The sequence below is a fragment of the Nasonia vitripennis genome (genome assembly GCF_009193385.2).
Source record: "Nasonia vitripennis strain AsymCx chromosome 3 unlocalized genomic scaffold, Nvit_psr_1.1 chr3_random0014, whole genome shotgun sequence".
Classification (NCBI taxonomy): domain Eukaryota; kingdom Metazoa; phylum Arthropoda; class Insecta; order Hymenoptera; family Pteromalidae; genus Nasonia; species Nasonia vitripennis.
The window spans coordinates 438324-458776 of NW_022279635.1; the positions used below are offsets into that span (position 1 = coordinate 438324).

General features: G+C 42.2%; 1 protein-coding gene across 1 annotated transcript in view; it reads left to right on the plus strand.

The window, feature by feature from the left end:
* LOC116417005 (signal peptidase complex subunit 3) overlaps positions 1 to 14741 on the plus strand; it is a 95503-nt gene extending 80762 nt beyond the window's left edge. The window contains exon 6 of the mRNA XM_031928016.1: positions 14569 to 14741. Coding sequence (XP_031783876.1) covers positions 14569 to 14698 — 130 coding nt within the window. The 3' untranslated portion in view covers positions 14699 to 14741. The remainder of the gene's footprint in view (positions 1 to 14568) is intronic.
* The last annotated feature ends 5712 nt before the right edge of the window (positions 14742 to 20453 follow it).

Here is a 20453-nt window from a genome sequence, read left to right on the forward strand (position 1 = left end):
TGCAGGTAGGTGAATTCAGGGTCAGGGCCCTTTACGACCCAGGAGCCACTCAAACTTGCATCGGGGCTACGTCCGTACAACTAGCCAGTGCATGTAACGCAGAAATAAAACCATCTGACGGTAAAACCTCAATGGTGACTGGAACAGTCGACTTGCCCTTCACGATAGGTGGACAAACCAGGACGCTTACTACGCTAGTAGTACCTGACTTACGTGAAGGATGCGATTTAGGCGCTGACTTCGTTCTACAATTCGACACCAGGCTTAACCCTCGTGAACGAACGTTAACAGTTGAAAATTCAACCGAAGTCATAAACGCCTGTGAAGCGGTAACAGACGGAACCACTCGTCCGGTCTTAGCTTCGATTGGCCTGCAGGATTTGTAATTTACGAAATTCAACTGGACGTTTAGCCAGATGGGCCCTTGAGTTGCAGGAATATGATTACACGATCGAACATCGCAAAGGCTCAATGAATGTGGTTCCCGATGCGCTGTCGAGACTTTACGATGAAGACGACGTAGAAGAGACACGTCCGATTATTGCGAGTATTATACCAGAGGACGAAACAACTGACAAATGTTACACCGAATTAAAGAAGGAAGTAACTGATAACCCGCTAGTATTTCCTGGCTTGAAGTTATTAGGTGGAAAACTATATACCTACCGGCCTGACGCATTCATCGATGATGTTTTCGAAGATGAGAATGCTTGGAAATTAGTACTTCCGAAAAAGAAAAGAGCTCAAGTTTTGAACGAGTGTCATGACGAAGCGACGTCAGGTCATTTTGGCCACAAGAAAACGCAAGAAAGAGTCGCCCTGTCATACTATTGGCCATCGATGAAAAAAGATGTGACAAATTACGTCCGAAGCTGTTTGATCTGTCAACAATGCAAAGTTGAACAAAGAAAACCAGCTTGTCAGATGGGCAGTCGCAACTTCTCGCGTCCATGGGAAACAGTTGCTGGTGACGTAATGGGTCCGCTACCAAAGACTACTCACGGTTATGAATATTTACTGGTGTTTCAAGACGTGTTTACCAGGTGGGTAAAATGCATACCTATACGAAAGGCTAACGCTCAGACCATCATTAAAAACTTGAATGAACGGGTTTTTCTACGGTTCGGAACGCCAAAAGTCTTCTTTTCCGACAACGGAACAGAGTTCCGAAATAAGGCTATGGATAAATTCCTAGTGGAACGGGGAGTACACCATACGTACGCACCACCGTATCACCCTCAGCCTAACACCGTAGAACGTGCGAACCGCACGATTAAAACGCTGATCCGCGAATATATCGAGGGTCATCATAAAAACTGGGACGAACATATAGCAGAGTTCGCATTCAGTATGAACACGGCTACACAAGACTCACTCCAGACTTCTCCGGCGATGTTGAATTTTGGTAGACAGCCGAGCCACCCCAAATCTCTGCTTCGACAAGAGGAGATTGAAGCTATAGCCAACGAAGATCAGATCGCTATATCTGAATGGAAGGCTAGGATGGAGAAGCTGAGAGAACTCCAAGAAGCGGCTAACGATAACGCTCAAGAAGCGCAAGCGCGCCAGGCCAAATATTTCAACAGCCGACACCGAAATGTGGAGTACTCAGTAGGCGACGAAGTCTGGAAGAAGAATAGAGTACTGTCATCAGCAGCGGAGGGAGTGTCAGCTAAATTAGCTCCACCTTTTATCGGCCCCTTCAAAATCAGCCGTATACTGAGCCCAGGTATTTACGAACTAGTTGACCGAAACGGAACGGTTGATGGACCGACTGCTGTCGAATATTTGAAAAAGTATCACAATAGAGAAGAAAACGACGGTGAGCCTGTCGCAGCAGCAGACGGCTGTGAAGTTACTGATCAAGTAGACGACATCAGGACTACGTCCGTCAACAATGAAGAAATTGAAGAAGCGAAAGAATCTAACGCAAGTAGCGAGCGACCGAAAAAGCGCGGTAGGCCGAGAAAAACGCGATTACTTGTAAAACGCAAAACACTACCGGCGAAGATGGTAAACCCGACAAACACCGTAAGCGTCGTGGTAGACAAAGCGAAACGCGGAAGACCGAAAGGTTCGAAAAATAAACCGCGTGACGTTCCGAATAGTTTGTCTCCTAGGAAAACGCGAGCGCAAAAGGCGGCGGGTACGGTTGACAATTAAAATCATGCGATTAGGGAGCTTCATTCTTCTGTATACCGTCCCATTCTCCACTCATAATTCCCTTCTTCCCACATAGACGGCTGAACGCAAGATGGACGACATCAGAGAGTTAGCAGAGGAGATTGTGCAACAAATCGTCGAAGAGTCGATGAGTCGCACGGTCGAGGACACGCCAGCAGTACCGGCCAACGTCCCATCCGGATTAAGGGTGGGAAGCGAACTGCTCAACCGGTGGATTTTTGCTATCCCGGAATCACCGACCGAGATCGAACTGAGGAAGCAAGCTCTGCTGAAAGAACTGCAGGTGATAGAAGACGCACAGTTCGATCAGGCTCTAGTCAGAAGACAGCAAGCGAGAAACCGAGCGACGCAGTTCAGAACAGAGCTGATCGCTGCGCTGGAAGAAGCCATCGCTATTCGGTCGGAAATTAAGGAGAAGTATGGCCACCGGCCGGATTTACCTAAGGGAGACACAACCCTAGTTTTCTACCGTGCTACTCGTGTGGATAGCGCAGCGAGACTAACTCTAGTCGCGGCTCTCCCGGCTGTCGGCAGATCGTTGTCATATCTCGCCAACGCTGTGCGGCCAGGCGGCAACCGCGCTACCTATGCTCTCACTCTCTCTGTCTCTATCTTGCCTCGTCTCTCGTTCTCGCTCGTTTCGGCGCTCGTTGGCAGCTTGCTGAAACAATAATCTTATTACAATTAGTACATGATTAGCCGTTAGACATTTGACGTGCACTCGGCCGTCACAACACCCTCCCCCAGACGCTGTGTACCCTGCCAGGTGTACCAGCTCGCACTCAGTCATGTCTAACTGGGTAATAAGAACTTGTAATAAATATCAATTTTTACAAGGAAAACTTGACTTTTTATTTTCATCATTAACTAGATAATACATATAATGAAAGAAGTAAATAAAAAAAAATAGTTCATTTTTAGTCTCTTGCCTCTCTTTTTACATACGGCCGTTGGCCAGTACGGCAGTCTTTTGCCTCTAAAAAAACATTAAGAGAGAAAGAAGAGAAATAAGAAAAAAACAAAAAGCTTCATTGCACGGGATTGAGGTAAGGTACAGGAGGAAATGAAGTGGTTCGGCCTTTAGCCTGAGCTTCTTCTTCTACTTCTTCTTGTACTTGTCGCCGTACGTTAAGTCCATTCCATGGACGTTGAAATTGGGGCCGTTAGCCTGAGCTTCTTCTTCTACTTCTTCTTGTACTTGTCGCCGTACGTTAAGTCCATTCCATGGACATTGAAATTGGGGCACTCGTCCAATCAAGCTATACCTCGGTATCCGCAAATGGGGCATTGCGGTCCAGGTTCGGTGTAAGTCGGCAGCCTATTTTTCGCTCGACGCTTCAGTTCACGGTTACGGTCGAACTCTTTGTTCAACTGTTCGTTGGTTAGCGTCGGCCGTTTCTTTACGGCTGTTGCTGCTGGAGCGGCCGTGGGTTTCGACGTCATGTCGGGCTGATGGCTGGTCGAATCTGGCCTTACGGCTGTTGGAGCCGTCTTCGGGACAACCGGTGGCGCTGACAATGGTTGCGGCTTCGCTTTGCATTTGGCCTTTAGAAATGCCACGGTTTCTACTAAGGTTGTGTCTCCCTTAGGTAAATCCAGCCGGTGGCCATACTTCTCCTTAATTTCCGGCCCAATAGCGATGGCTTCTTCCAGCGCAGCGATCAGCTCTGTTCTGAGCTGCGTCGCTCGGTTTCTCGCTTGCTGTCTTCTGACTAGAGCCTGATCGAACTGTGCGTCTTCTATCACCTGCAGTTCTTTCAGCAGAGCTTGCTTCCTCAGTTCGATCTCGGTCGGTGATTCCGGGATAGCAAAAATCCACCGGTTGAGCAGTTCGCTTCCCACCCTTAATCCGGATGGGACGTTGGCCGGTACTGCTGGCGTGTCCTCGACCGTGCGACTCATCGACTCTTCGACGATTTGTTGCACAATCTCCTCTGCTAACTCTCTGATGTCGTCCATCTTGCGTTCAGCCGTCTATGTGGGAAGAAGGGAATTATGAGTGGAGAATGGGACGGTATACAGAAGAATGAAGCTCCCTAATCGCATGATTTTAATTGTCAACCGTACCCGCCGCCTTTTGCGCTCGCGTTTTCCTAGGAGACAAACTATTCGGAACGTCACGCGGTTTATTTTTCGAACCTTTCGGTCTTCCGCGTTTCGCTTTGTCTACCACGACGCTTACGGTGTTTGTCGGGTTTACCATCTTCGCCGGTAGTGTTTTGCGTTTTACAAGTAATCGCGTTTTTCTCGGCCTACCGCGCTTTTTCGGTCGCTCGCTACTTGCGTTAGATTCTTTCGCTTCTTCAATTTCTTCATTGTTGACGGACGTAGTCCTGATGTCGTCTACTTGATCAGTAACTTCACAGCCGTCTGCTGCTGCGACAGGCTCACCGTCGTTTTCTTCTCTATTGTGATACTTTTTCAAATATTCGACAGCAGTCGGTCCATCAACCGTTCCGTTTCGGTCAACTAGTTCGTAAATACCTGGGCTCAGTATACGGCTGATTTTGAAGGGGCCGATAAAAGGTGGAGCTAATTTAGCTGACACTCCCTCCGCTGCTGATGACAGTACTCTATTCTTCTTCCAGACTTCGTCGCCTACTGAGTACTCCACATTTCGGTGTCGGCTGTTGAAATATTTGGCCTGGCGCGCTTGCGCTTCTTGAGCGTTATCGTTAGCCGCTTCTTGGAGTTCTCTCAGCTTCTCCATCCTAGCCTTCCATTCAGATATAGCGATCTGATCTTCGTTGGCTATAGCTTCAATCTCCTCTTGTCGAAGCAGAGATTTGGGGTGGCTCGGCTGTCTACCAAAATTCAACATCGCCGGAGAAGTCTGGAGTGAGTCTTGTGTAGCCGTGTTCATACTGAATGCGAACTCTGCTATATGTTCGTCCCAGTTTTTATGATGACCCTCGATATATTCGCGGATCAGCGTTTTAATCGTGCGGTTCGCACGTTCTACGGTGTTAGGCTGAGGGTGATACGGTGGTGCGTACGTATGGTGTACTCCCCGTTCCACTAGGAATTTATCCATAGCCTTATTTCGGAACTCTGTTCCGTTGTCGGAAAAGAAGACTTTTGGCGTTCCGAACCGTAGAAAAACCCGTTCATTCAAGTTTTTAATGATGGTCTGAGCGTTAGCCTTTCGTATAGGTATGCATTTTACCCACCTGGTAAACACGTCTTGAAACACCAGTAAATATTCATAACCGTGAGTAGTCTTTGGTAGCGGACCCATTACGTCACCAGCAACTGTTTCCCATGGACGCGAGAAGTTGCGACTGCCCATCTGACAAGCTGGTTTTCTTTGTTCAACTTTGCATTGTTGACAGATCAAACAGCTTCGGACGTAATTTGTCACATCTTTTTTCATCGATGGCCAATAGTATGACAGGGCGACTCTTTCTTGCGTTTTCTTGTGGCCAAAATGACCTGACGTCGCTTCGTCATGACACTCGTTCAAAACTTGAGCTCTTTTCTTTTTCGGAAGTACTAATTTCCAAGCATTCTCATCTTCGAAAACATCATCGATGAATGCGTCAGGCCGGTAGGTATATAGTTTTCCACCTAATAACTTCAAGCCAGGAAATACTAGCGGGTTATCAGTTACTTCCTTCTTTAATTCGGTGTAACATTTGTCAGTTGTTTCGTCCTCTGGTATAATACTCGCAATAATCGGACGTGTCTCTTCTACGTCGTCTTCATCGTAAAGTCTCGACAGCGCATCGGGAACCACATTCATTGAGCCTTTGCGATGTTCGATCGTGTAATCATATTCCTGCAACTCAAGTGCCCATCTGGCTAAACGTCCAGTTGGATTTCGTAAATTACTTAGCCACTTGAGACTGCTATGATCGGTAATCACCAGAAAATGGTAACCTTCAACGTACGGACGGAATTTTTTTATCGCCCAGAGAACCGCTAAACATTCACGCTCGCTCGCTGAGTAATTCCGTTCCGGCGGAGTCATAGTGCGACTCACGAACGATAACACACGTTCTTCCCCTTCTATCACCTGCGTTAAAACAGCACGAAGGCCTGTGCCAGAAGCGTCGCATTGTAGACAGAAGGTTTTAATAAAGTCTGGTCGGTGGAGAACCGGAGCGGATGCTATCAGCATTTTAGTTTGCTCGAACGCGCGTTCTTGGTCCTCCCCCCAAACGTAGCTTGTTCCTTTCTTAAGCAGTCGATTTAAAGGTTCAACTATCGTTGCAAAATCTTTGAGGAGCTTCCTGTACCACGACGACATTCCCAAAAACCTGCGCAGTTGTTTTAATGTCTTCGGAGTCGGGTACTCTATAATCGGAGCGATTTTATCCGGATCCGGACGGAAACCGTTCCTGTTGACGAGCACGCCAAGATACCGCACTTCCGATTGACAAAAATGCCTTTTCTCGCGATTTATAGTCAATCGTGCTTTGGCTAGCTTCGTCAGCACGATCTCTAAGACTTTTAAATTGTCTTCGAACGTTTCGGTACAGACGATAATATCGTCCAAATAGCTGTAACAGTGTGGTTCGAGATCGGGCGTAATCAAGGAATCGATCATACGCTGGAAGCAGGCAGGAGCACCAGCTAAGCCGAACGGCAGACGTTTCCATTGGAACAACCCCATTCCCGGGACCTTGAATGCTGTATACGGTAGACTTTCCTTTTTTATTTTTATCTGATGGTAAGCGTTGCTCAAATCTATCGTAGATATGTAACGAGAACATTGAAGCTTATTCAAGATAGTATCCATGAAAGGTAGGGGCTAAGCGCTTACTTTTGAAACTTTATTTAATTTGCGGAAGTCGATGCACGATCGACGCTTTCCACTATTCCCCTTTTTCACCATCACGACGGGACTAGCCCAGTCGCTGAACGAAGGCTCGATGATATCTGCTGCTAGTAACTCTCTTACTTGAGAAAAGAGCATTTCTTCGAGTTTCTTCGAAACCGGATAGAATTTCTGCTTGATCGGACGACATGTCTCTACCTCTAGATCGAACTCCACCAAGTTCGTAAAGCCGAGCGGCCCATCATCTTTAGGAATCAACCGATCGAGTAATTCTTCTAACATCCGTTTCTGGCCTTCATGCAAATCCTGCAGGCCAATCGAAGCTAAGACCGGACGAGTGGTTCCGTCTGTTACCGCTTCACAGGCGTTTATGACTTCGGTTGAATTTTCAACTGTTAACGTTCGTTCACGAGGGTTAAGCCTGGTGTCGAATTGTAGAACGAAGTCAGCGCCTAAATCGCATCCTTCACGTAAGTCAGGTACTACTAGCGTAGTAAGCGTCCTGGTTTGTCCACCTATCGTGAAGGGCAAGTCGACTGTTCCAGTCACCATTGAGGTTTTACCGTCAGATGGTTTTATTTCTGCGTTACATGCACTGGCTAGTTGTACGGACGTAGCCCCGATGCAAGTTTGAGTGGCTCCTGGGTCGTAAAGGGCCCTGACCCTGAATTCACCTACCTGCACCTGCAGCCACCAGCGCTGGTCGGATAAAACAGCGTTACTACTGGTCGCTGCACAGTGTGCTATTGCAGTCGGATTTAGTTGTTCAGTCGACTGTGATGCCGAGATCCCTGAATTAACCTCGGGGTCAGTACGGATCTCGCTTACTATTCCCCTTTGGCTTTTCCCGCACAATTGGGACACGTCTTCTTCGTAAAGCCCGGTGACTTACAAGTCCAGCAAGCTAGTTCTCTTTTTTCCTTGTTTGCTGAGTAACTCGATTTTCCAGACGATTTATTGGCCTCCTTGGAGACGGATTTATTTTTCACATCTGTTGGCACTGTGGACTTCGTCTGCTGATTTTCCGCAAAGGTTTTCTTCTTACCCTGGGTAGATCTATTGGACCCTTTATGGTTCTGACGGCCGTAGTTATCCTTCTTTGCTATTGAAGGGTAATTGTTGCTGACCCAAGTCTTGAACCAGAGGGGTGGCTCCTTTGCATCCGTTGGATAGATAGCTGCTATCGACCGTGGTAACGTATACGGAGGCTGAATCGGCCGTATTTGGCCAGGCGTATGGTTGTGTGGTGTCGACTGTTGACTTAGCGTTCGCTGAGGTTGCTGGTATATGTTGCTATCTTCTAATTCTGAAGTTGAGAGATTCTTCTTCGTTGGTTCGAAATACCTAGTCGTGTACGTGTCATTAAAATCTACGTGTTTACTCTTGGTCCCTACTGATGGTGGTGCATCTTCTTTCGACCGTGTAAATTCTGATGTTCTTAAACGGGTACTACACGCTGGAGGCTCTCTCTGAGCGCTGTTAGCTATGCGTAATTTTTTTATATATTCGCACGCCTCATCTCGTATTTTCTTATACTGTGCGATTTCATCGTCTTTCTTTAATAGGTCGTCGACGACTCTTTTCGGTAAATTATACTTGCTGCCGTCGCTGGCTAAATACATCAGGAAATCGACGTTCGATGTTATCTCTTGTTCATCCGCTAATTCTGGGGGATTCGCATCTATTCTTATTTGATCTGGATTTTCGAGGCTTTCCTCAACAACGTCAATCCCTACCGTGCTAGTATTATCGCACGGATTACCACCGAAAATTGTTGCTAACGGTTGTCGAACCTGTTCTCTATGTAGCGGTTGACCGAACCCTATTGTTACTGGTTCCAACCAGTTGAATTCGTTTTCGATGCCGCTTCGATTGCTGCAATCCGTAGGCTGATACGCCTGTTGCTCCTGACTTTCGGCATCAGGATTGCTGATTGCATTTCTTTGGTGCAAAATTCTTAGACTTATTTGATTCGCGTTCCGCTCTTCTTCTTCAAATATGCCGCTGACTTCCTGAGGGATATAATTCGTTATGTACGACGCACGTCGTGTCGCCCGCGACCTAAATAACTCCTCCGAATTTAACAGGGTTAGCGATGGACGGAATTCTTCTGGCGCGTAGTCACCTGCTAGGCACCTAAACAATCGACGCATTCTGTCTTCATCAGTCCCCCTATCCTGGAAACCTAAGAAATCTAATGCTTGACCTAACGTATTCATGTCCATAGATCTTACGTGGTCTTGTATTGCTACTTTCGATCTGCTTAAGTCTATGTACGAGCCAGTTAAGGACATTGTGCTCGTTGAGTATTCTGACATTTAATGTGAAGCAGAGCCGAGTCAAATTCAGCACAACCTAAAAAACTCAGGATTCAACAATCCAAGTTACTCTCGAAGTGAATTTAATAATTAGTTGTCGACACTGGAACACACGTTTGCTTTTTCGATTAATACGTGTGATTTAATTTTAATCACTCAATTAAATTTTATATAACGATAATAATAATTTGTTTTTGAACCGCGATAAATTGCCTGACAGCAAGTAATCACGCACGTTTTGTGCTACAAGTTTTAAAATCTGAGAAAGAGAAAAAAACTTACTAATTTGTAAAAAAAACAATTCCACTTTAATAAATTATTTGTGAATTTAAATGTTACTAACCCTCTATCATGAAAAAATTTTTTTTTCCTACGCGAATTCGTAAAAGCAATTATACGCCGGAGCGGCTGTGTGTTGATGGTATACGTATATTTATTCGTACGTTTCTGTACTTAAGTACGCAGCTATTTTTCACAAAACCAGGCTCAAGATCTCGCGAAATTTTTCTAAATTATTATCGCGATTTATGCCTTAACGTTCCTAATAACACAACAATTTGTTGAACTGCGAGATTACGGCTTAAACAGTAGTCAGGTATAAAAATTGCATCAGAGTGCAAACAGAATTCTCAAAAATCCATACAATAGTTTGAATTCCTATACTGACTATAGTTCATCCGTCTCACTCGCACTCAGCCAAAAATTCCCTGCCTAACGGGCGACACTGTAAGAATTCGAGCTCTTGGTTTGCGGCGCGCGATGTAAACAATGTATACGCTCGCTGTCGCTGGCCGCTCGGTCGTTGACCGTTTCGAATTTTGAAGGCTGATGCCTGCCGCTACAAAGTTAAACTGTGCGTATTATTCGACGCTGTCTAATACTTTCTACCGTTGCGGTCAGTTTTTTTTTCCGAGTCTCACTTACGTCTACAATGTGTCGACACTGTAGCACGAGTAGCCGCTATACAATTTTTGTACACTCGCGAGTTAAATAGCTTGTCCTTGACACACGTTTTGGGGCGCCATTTATAACACTCGGTTAATACTCGGGCGTGCAGTAGGCACGGCTCGGCCGAGTCAGATCATGCACGTGTTTTTACATGAGCCCGCGGAGGCGGCGTAGGTCGGATCGTAGTAAATAACACACGATAAGTTTAGATATGGAAATGTATATTCAATTGTAACTATACACGGAGGTGCAAACGCCGCACACTTCGACGAACGATAAAGAGAGACGAGAGATATTACCCTGTCGACGTGAGAGAGTGAGAGTGCAGGTACTTACAGCTCAGTAGTGGCAGTAGTACTTGACGCAACGGACGTGGTCCAATCTCGGACGTGGAGATGTAACAGTTTGGACGGGCGTCGCAGCAACTCGTCAGTAACGCACGGACGAATATCGTTCGCTCTCGGGATGCTCGCAGGACTCACAACAAACCCGCGTATATAGTAGCGCGAGCTACTCGTGTGGATAGCGCAGCGAGACTAACTCTAGTCGTGGCTCTCCCGGCCGTCGGCACATCGTTGTCATATCTCGCCAACGCTGTGCGGCCAGGCGGCAACCGCGCTACCTATGCTCTCACTCTCTCTCTGTCTCTATCTTGCCTCGTCTCTCGTTCTCGCTTGTTTCGGCGCTCGTTGGCAGCTTGCTGAAACAATAATCTTATTACAATTAGTACATGATTAGCCGCTAGACATTTGACGTGCACTCGGCCGTCACAACATACGCATATATATATATATATATATATATATATATATATATATATATATATAACTTACACTTCTTTCCAAATATTATAGTAATATAGTTGTTGGAATCAATTAATTAAATAATATATTGATCAGATACAAACCATTCTTGTGTACTTACTACGTATCTACCGAGCGTAATAAATAAATAAATAAAGGTATATAGTTAACACGGTCCATTGTGTGAGGAATTTTTTATTTATCTCTCCATTACCGGCGCAGCCTTTTTGGCCCAGTTGCCGGGGACCTTCCACCACCTCTGTGTGAAAATCCTGTGTGCCCAATCCTATCTCTTTTTTACCTCACTACCTATATTTTTCCACCCTGAGAGACTTCTCCGGTGAAGACCATATTTTCAGACACACACCTTGCTGGTTAAACCAGCATTTTCTGCCCCCGAGAGGGCATCGGGTCCGTCTCTCAGTGTAGCCTTACCCGGAAAAGGTCCCGTATTAGACCAGCTCCACACCGGTAAGGCCAGCGCTCCCTGCCTAATGCATCGGGTTGGCTACCTTGATTCCTGCCTTACCTTCGGTCCCTACCACTGTTTCGCATTCGACCAGGCTTACGCCTGTAAGACAGGAAAAACCCGGAATTACACTAAAGGAAAATTCCGGGGAAAACCTGCCTCGAAACAGCCGGAGTCTTGGGTCTTTTGCCGTTGAAAGTAACTCAGAAAAAATTCGAGTGACTTTACCGAGAATCGAACCCACAACCCATTGAGCGAACGTATTTCGGAAGGCTAAACCATGCGCCTTAACCAACTGAGCCACGGACGCTCTCCATTGTGTGGGGAATTAACTCCTTTAGTCTTTATCAAAATTAATTACAACAGTTAAAATTGCTAATGAATAGTAATTATAGTTACATGATAGGGACTAACGGAGTCAATTCTCTGCGTAGCATGTTTTGACAGTAAAATTTTCCACTCCGATACATTTTCAATGTCTAACTTCAAATCCTAACAAATTATATATATCAGGGTATACCATAATGCGCATGTGTACAAAAAGCGCGGTGTATGTCAGTGTACCCGCTCGATTTAACTACTCCTTGTACCTGTGTCTGTACACATACATCTGTGTGTGTGTGTGTGTGTGTGTGGGTGTGTGTGTGTGTACCGTCATAATACTGAAACCACGCAATCGATCGTAATAAAATTTGGCATGCATGTATGTTTTCTGATTCTTAATTTAAACATTTTGTTTATGATTCTGACCATTTTATGCTCATATAGCCATTTTTTATTTTAGAAGAAAATATTTTTGCTTTTTATTGATAATATGATCTATACAATATATACAACAATAGTGTACCTAAAACAGCATAAAATTGCCTACTTTTCCCGCAAGATTTTCTAGATTGCGGTTCCGTTCAATTTTTATCATAATAATGTGATTTAAGAATAAAATTTATATCTCCAAAACTAAATCGTCAAAAGTTTTGAAAAAAAAATATGACAATAAAAAACCATAATATCTATTAGCTGTAAAATTTTTAAACCATTTTGATGACTAGTTTTCAAGCTAAAAATCGAAAATAAAAAAATGGGTTTTCTATGCCATACGATTACGGGAGTAAGAAAAGGCTTTAATTGAGTTTCTATTTTGGTAAAATATCGATCTTTTGATCACCTTAGCTCGGTTCTTTTTCCAGCTTATAAAACCGTTTAGTTTAAAAGATATCAGGATTCAAATTCTTTGTCTTCTGTATACCTTGTATAACTGAAAATTACTATTTCTATTAAACCTTATAACTCGCCTACTGAAGTTCAGAATGTCTTAAGACAATTTATGATTTTATGATGTTATGAGGACCCAATGGTATTCAAAATATTGAGGTTTCAATTTTTTCATGAAAATTTTATGATTTGATATTAAGACTGGTGCTCCTTATGTAAAATAATTAAGATTGAAAGTATTTTAAAAATCATTAATGTACTATTTAAAATATAAATTTTTTTAGAGGAAGCTACGTGCCAAAGAATTGGCAGCGATTTTTTTTATGTCATAACAATTGAACGGAACAATCAATCTGGAAAATCTTGCGGAAAAAGTAGGTAATTTTATGCTCTTTGAGATACATTATTGCTAAATATATTTTATAAATCATATCATCAAAAAAAAGCCAAAATATTTTTTGTAAAAATCGAATAATGGCTATAAAATTGACATAAAATGGTTGCACGCTTAAGTTTGTTTACGATACATTCTAACACACTTCCGAAACAACCAAAAAATACCAACGTAAAACCTACCATATATAAACGGTTTTTACGAGCAGACCAGCCACGCACCCGAAGCTAATAACAATGAAACGGTATCTAAAATATATAGTCAAATGCAGAACAACATTATAAAAAGTAAATACAAGAAAGAAAAAAATCTTAAAAATAATGTGGTCTACAAAATGGAATGCAATGACTATTCTGCTACGCGCGCGGGTTAAACATAAAGGATAGTATATATCCGTATGAACGAGCATAAGAAATCTAATAATAATGTAGTTTCCACATAATGTTGAATCTAATATAATGTTGTTCTGCATTTGACTATATATTTTAGATACCGTTTCAATGTTATTAGCTTCGGGTGCGTGGCTGGTCTGCTCGTAAAAACCGTTTATATATGGTAGGTTTTACGTTGGTATTTTTTGGTTGTTTCGGAAGTGTGTTAGAATGTATCGTAAACAAACTTAAGATTGCAACCATTTTATGTCAATTTTATAGCCATTATTCGATTTTTACAAAAAATATTTTGGCTTTTTTTTGATGATATGATTTATAAAATATATTTAGCAATAATGTATCTCAAAGAATTACCTAAAAAAAAAAAATTACCTACTTTTTCCGCAAGATTTTCGAGATTGATTGTTCCGTTCAATTGTTATGACATAAAAAAAATCGCTGCCAATTCTTTGGCACGTAGCTTCCTCTAAAAAATTTATATTTTAAATAGATAAAATATAGTACATTAATGATTTTTAAAATACTTTCAATCTTAATTATTTTACATAAGGAGCACCAGTCTCAATATCAAATCATAAAATTTTCATGAAAAAATTGAAACCTCAGTATTTTAAATACCATTGTATATATATAGATATATTTGTGTACGTTTCTAAATCAAGCTCAATTAATTATATACTAAAGCGTAATAGAACACTTTAAATACTTTTAATGCGTACATTAACATACTAGGTAATTGCTATTTGGCGTAGGCATTTACGTACGTTAAATAAAGAATAATCCACAACTAGTACTTAGTGCACGGACAGTGTACACTGCACTATATCTCGATCGCACTTATAAAAAAATAATATTACGTTTAGAACAATGATAAAAAGCGGAATAAAAGGAAGCTAAGTGCTAAGGACTTGGCAGCAGTTTTACAGGTTTTGACTCTGGCTTGGCCTTTAAATCATAGTTTATGTTAGTTAACAGATTATCCTTACAGCGTTATCATGTTGGATTACTTATCTATATAATATTATTCAATATATTATATATCATATGTATTATACATTTTTTTTACAGAGGCAACAAGAACATCTCATTATATTTAGCATGGAATGTGGTTCCAAATGCAGGATTATTGCCATGTATAAATGCGATTGGTCGTCATAATTTTGCATTTCCTTCTGAATATACTACATCACGAGTATAATTTTAACTTTTTTTGCAAATAAAGTTTGATTTTAAGAACAATATAACTTGAATTCCATTCCTGTCCTCCCGTTAGTACCTTGTGCCAGTCACTCCCACTTCTACAAATACATTGGCGCTACTCGCTTAACCTCTACAAACAGCGAATTCTCAACAGACGGCTAACGAGTCCGAGATGACATTGGATAGACGATTAACCTATGGACTATCAAGAGTAGCGGGTTCCCCCCTCAGCACACCTATGCTGGTGAGAAACGATAAGAAAAGATCACCGTAAACTAGAGGGTAAAAAAGCTGGTAAGGTGAGCCTCTAACATTCAGGTAAGCTAGAGTGATGGGAAGGGTTGCTTGTTACAGTGTGCTCCTACGAGTAGAGCATGGTACTGTGGTGAGCTGACAAGCATAAATTAGATGCATATTGCGTTGACTCGCACGCAGAGATCAAGTTGCACTCACATTGTTATTTCGCAAACGTCATTATCTATGCGCACTCTTATTGACGACGGTATTTACCAATCTTCGGCTGCACAAACATCTTGTACAAGCGCTCCTGTACATTAGCATACTGTGACCTTATTAAAGAACTTGACATAAAACTCCAGATACTCGTAATTTCGGTAATTCGATCAATCAATGGTGTACGGAGGGATGAGCACATCTCCCCATAAAGGCGGGAGTAGGAAGTACTTTGCGGCCTGCTTCTCATAAAAACTGTTTAACACAGCCTTCCTATATTTTGACCTTTTTAGACTTTCCCTAGACATTTCAACTTTCACGACAAAGACGCTAAGGATTTAATTCTACATAAGCACCTCATACCTCTGAAACTCTCTACCATCACACCTTCGCACCACAAGAACCATTTCATAACTCAGAAAACTAGCTAATGAATACTTATTTATACTTGAAAACACATAATCGTCTCATACATACCAACACTTGCTCACTCTAAATATTACATACCCATATCTCTCATACACTCACATAAAATATTTTGTACTTTACTTTATAAACATAATCATTCATTTTGATGCAAGACTTACAGCGTCTTACAGCGTGTCTTACTGCTTACAGCGTCTTTGTTGTTATGTGGTGCGGTTTTTGACTCTAACTTGATAACTTCTCTTATACAGAAAGGCTCCGGTCCACACATTTAAGACACGACACTCCTGCTGTTCAAGGCAGCACCAATAATAAAGGTGTCGTGTCAAGAAAAAGTCACCTTGATTCTGCTTATAGGCACACAAAACGCGGAAATCAATACATGCGTTACAAACACTATGGTTTGTTAGTAAAGGATACTCATTTAAAAGGTATGTACGTTGAAAAATCACAGAAATCTTGTTTTTGAAAATAGAGATTTTTGCTTCCGTTCTAAGGAAGCTTTGTACAAATACATTTGTGCAAAAAACGTGCGTGTATTTGTTCGTATATGCCTATATCTCAGCGCTTACTCAGTGGGTTTAAATCCACCAAATCTAATTTTATTTGTTTTTACTGAAAAATAATTGGGAAAATCTACTTTTTCTGTCGACGCATCTTTGTTTTATAAAAACCTTTATATTTAGAGCTTATTAAGTTTTTTATATTAATCTGAAAGAAAATGAATAACTTATCATTTTACCGCGGAAAATTTAGATTATCCTTTGTTGTTTATTGTTTACACACACAAAAGATTGATTTCTTGAAACCGTTATAACTCGATAAGTAAATTATCAAAATTTTCTAAAAAAACTGAAAGATTGAGAATGACAAATTAATTAAGGGAATATCGCCCAAAAAACACTGTTTATCTATTACCTAAAACTTTTTGAATAAAGTTTGCTAATGAAAAACCGAGTCTGTAGCGCCGTAGTGTTAAATTAAATGAATCGTCCTACGGAAAGAAAATTTTGATCGGACTTTTTGTTGTTCTAAAATCTTGGAAATACGAACAGATGTTTACGCATACTTAATCGTACTCATGCCATTGCAGCGGCAAATCTTAAAATCTAATTTTACATAAAACTTTTAAAATAAAGCTTGCAAATGAAAATACGAGTCTGTAGCGCCGTAGTGTTAAGTTTAATTAATCGTTCTACCGAAAGAAAACTTCGATCGAACATTCTGTTTTTCTAGAAGTTTGGAAATACAAAATACCCCATGGCGGGTTTGCGAAACTTTTGCGCCGACATCCACTTAATATGTATATCAACTTTATTATTGTTGTAATTAGAATTTTATAGACGCATTTTTTTAGAGAGAGTGAGAGGTAGAATTGGAATTGTTATATTGGTCTTATTAACAGTGACTTGAACTATTAGTATATGTAGCACAAAATATGTCAAACAATATTTTATTTCTTCAAAAATTACGACGGCAAATTAAGCAAGTAAAAAATCTGCGTTGTATTAAAGCTACATGTCTTCGTTTTCGCATAGACATTTGTTTACTTACTTAGAAATAAGTTACCATATTCACTTTCTTTTGTTATTTTATGCTATTCTTAAACGTTGATAAATCAGAAACCTACCATCCATTTTTGAAAAATCAGAGTTAAAATTATAAAGCCCTTGCCCCCCTATACCTTTACCATACTGACCTTCCTTCTTATATATGTAGGTGTCCCACTGATAGATGACGGTACGTCCGACTGCGGAGATAGAGAGAGCAGCGCTCGCACGCAGCTAGTCGCCGTCAGTTCCGTTCTGACCAGAGCACACGCCAGACGGGCTAGAGAGAGAGAGAGAGAGAGAGATTAGATTAGATTAATTGCTCTTTATTTTTGTACATTTTGTTGTACATATAACAAATTATAGTATATTATAAAAAGAATAAAAATTTTGTGTAAGGGTGCTAGTGCGTGTGAAGAGTGTGTAATGGAATGAAGTGAAATGAGATGAATGAGAATGTGTGTATGTTTGTGCGATGTTTATGTGTTTTCCAAATTAAAGAAATAATTTTTGGCTGCTTGTTTGAAGTGTGATATGGATAGTGTGTCGCGAAGTTGAGATGGAAGGCTGTTCCAGAGGTAGGAGGCGCTGATGAAAAATGAATTCCTCAGCGTCTCCGTCTTGAAGGACGGGATGTCCAGTGGAGTCACCTCGCCCCTGACAGGCCTGAGTGCGACGTGGAAGTCAAAATAGGCTAGTAGATAAGCTGGTATTGAGGTGTTGAAAATTTTTCTAAGAAAAGAGAGAGAGAGAGAGAGAGAGAGAGAGAGAGAGAGAGAGAGAGAGAGAGAGAGAGAGAGAGAGAGAGAGAGAGAGAGAGAGAGAGAGAGAGAGAGAGAGAGCGAGAGAGAGAGAGACCGAAATAAAGTGCCTTGTCCAGGAGAAGAGCCTTGTTCTTGGTGTCCGACCACCCTCTTCCCACATTGGTGACCCCGACGTGATTTTTGGCAACCAGCCACAGCACCTTCGACGAGAAGAATAGTGTCAGTGACAGTGCACGCGACTCTCTCTCTAGCAACGGCCTCTTTGTCTCGCACGCTCGCGGACAAAGACATGCTGCGATTGCGTCAGTCAACGCGCATCGCAGCCCTTCCGTGATACGCTGGCACGCCGGTACACACGTGAAGAGCCACACAAAAATAAGTCGACATCACCGACTTCCTCGACACACGTCTCCACGGTCGAGCGCGGCAGCAACAGGTCGGCAAGACCCGCCGCCATTTTCTCCAAGCTATACGCGCGCAGGCATGCCGGCGCGTATATACTTGTCGCAACTCGACGTTGCGCGAGAAAGAGTGTGCGTGCTGGCACGTCGACCAACTCGCACCAACGGCTTCCTGGACACCGCAGCATAGCACAGCATCCAGAGGCCACTTCGGCGCGGGGCAGCTGCCGCCGAGTTTTCCATCGCACATCAGCGCAGCGGGTTCGTCGTTGGATACGCGTGAAGCCACCGACACCGGCGCCTTCAACGGGGGAATTGCATCACTCCTGCTTTGCGTGAAGCCACCGACACCGGCGCCTTCATCGAGAAGTCCAGCATCCCCTCGACAACGCAGCGGGAAATTCTTCTCATCATTTTTGCGCGGCGATTCACGCGGGAATCGCCATTTTTTATTTTATAAGGCAAATAAGTGCGCGCGCGCGAGATTACACACAAAGCCGCCATCTTGCTTCGGCAAGCAATCAATTCTAAGAAAGACAGTGCGAACGGCTTTAGTTCACAGAATCGACACGCACGCGCGACGTAGCCACCATACAAAGCAAATTCGATAAATCTAATTCGATTCAAGCGAGTAACAAAGTTTTCTTTTTTTATTTTTACACAGACAATAGCGCTATACAAATATACAAATAATTGCGCCTTTCGCAAGCGCTATTCCGTATATCGTGTATTTCCGTATTTCGGTATATACCTCTTATCATTCTTAGAAACCATTCCTTTATCCCCCTTTTTTCTAATTTTTCCATCATTTTTTCCCTGTTTACCGTATCAAATGCTGTTCTAAAATCAACGAAGCCCACATATAATTTCTTTCCCTTTTCTTTTATCCTATTATTAATCAAAATATTTAGCACGAAAATGTGATCTCTAGTTCCTCTTTTCTTCCTAAAACCTACCTGGCTCTCCTTTAACCCCTCGCTCTTTTCCAACCATCCCCTCAATCTCCTTGCCAAAATATTCGTTATAATCCTTGTATCCTACATCTAAAAGTGAGACTCCCCTATAATTTTTAACAACCTCTTCATCTCCCCCCTTGTGTATTGGAAAAATCCTAGCTTTGTCCCATCCCTCTGCCATTTTTCCTTCGTTGAATATTCCATTTAGAATTTCTGTTAACTCCTCCATCCAGCTTGGCGGTAACCCTTTTACGAACTCTATTAACAACCCGTCTTCTCCTGCCGCTTTTTTACTCTTTATTTGACCCCATGCTATTTTGACCTCTCCTACGCTAATATCCTGATTTAACTCTTCTATCCTTCCTCCTCTACACCCTCTCCCGCCTCTACTTCTCTATTCCTATCCTCATCTCCCTCTACCACTTGCTCTTCGGCCCCTAGCAGCTTTTTGAAATGTTCCACCCATTCCTCTTTTTTTATTCCTCCTCCCTTCTTTTTTCTCTTCCCTCTGAACTGGTCGATTGCCTCCCAAAATTCCTGCATCCATTACTATTTTCTAACCTCTTTTTTTGTTTCCCTCAATATCTTGAGTTGGTTTTTTCCTATTTCATCATCTCTCTATCTTTATCCTCCCTAGTTTTAACCCACTTTTTTAATGCCTTCCATGCTTTTCTTTTCTGTTCAAATACATCTATATCTTCCCCCTTTCCTATTTCTCCCCCCTGATTTCTTGAAAGTATTAATTCCTTACTCACATCCTTAATAGCTTCTAAGAGTCTCTCCCAACTACCTTGAATCCCTCCTACTTCTTTGTCAATCTCCGCCGTTTTTTCCTCCATTCTTTCTCTGTATTCCCTCCCTTTATTTTCTACCCACCTCAGTTTTTTCTCTCTATTTTTATTATGCCTATCTCTCTCTAAATTTCCATTATCCTTCTTTACTCCCCTTAATATAATTTCTACCGGTAAATGGTCAGACTCTATTCTCTCTCTAACTATCACTTCTTCTATTACCCTACCTTTCTCGTTTTCTCTTTCTACCACTAGGTCAAGCACTGAGTAACTTGTCCCTCCTATGAAAGTTTGTTTCCCCTCCCAATCCCCCTTTGTACAACCATTTTTTATTACGCATCCTACTTCTTCACAGAAATTTACAAGCTTCTTCCCCTCCGCATTAACAACTTCATCGCTTGAGTTTCTACTT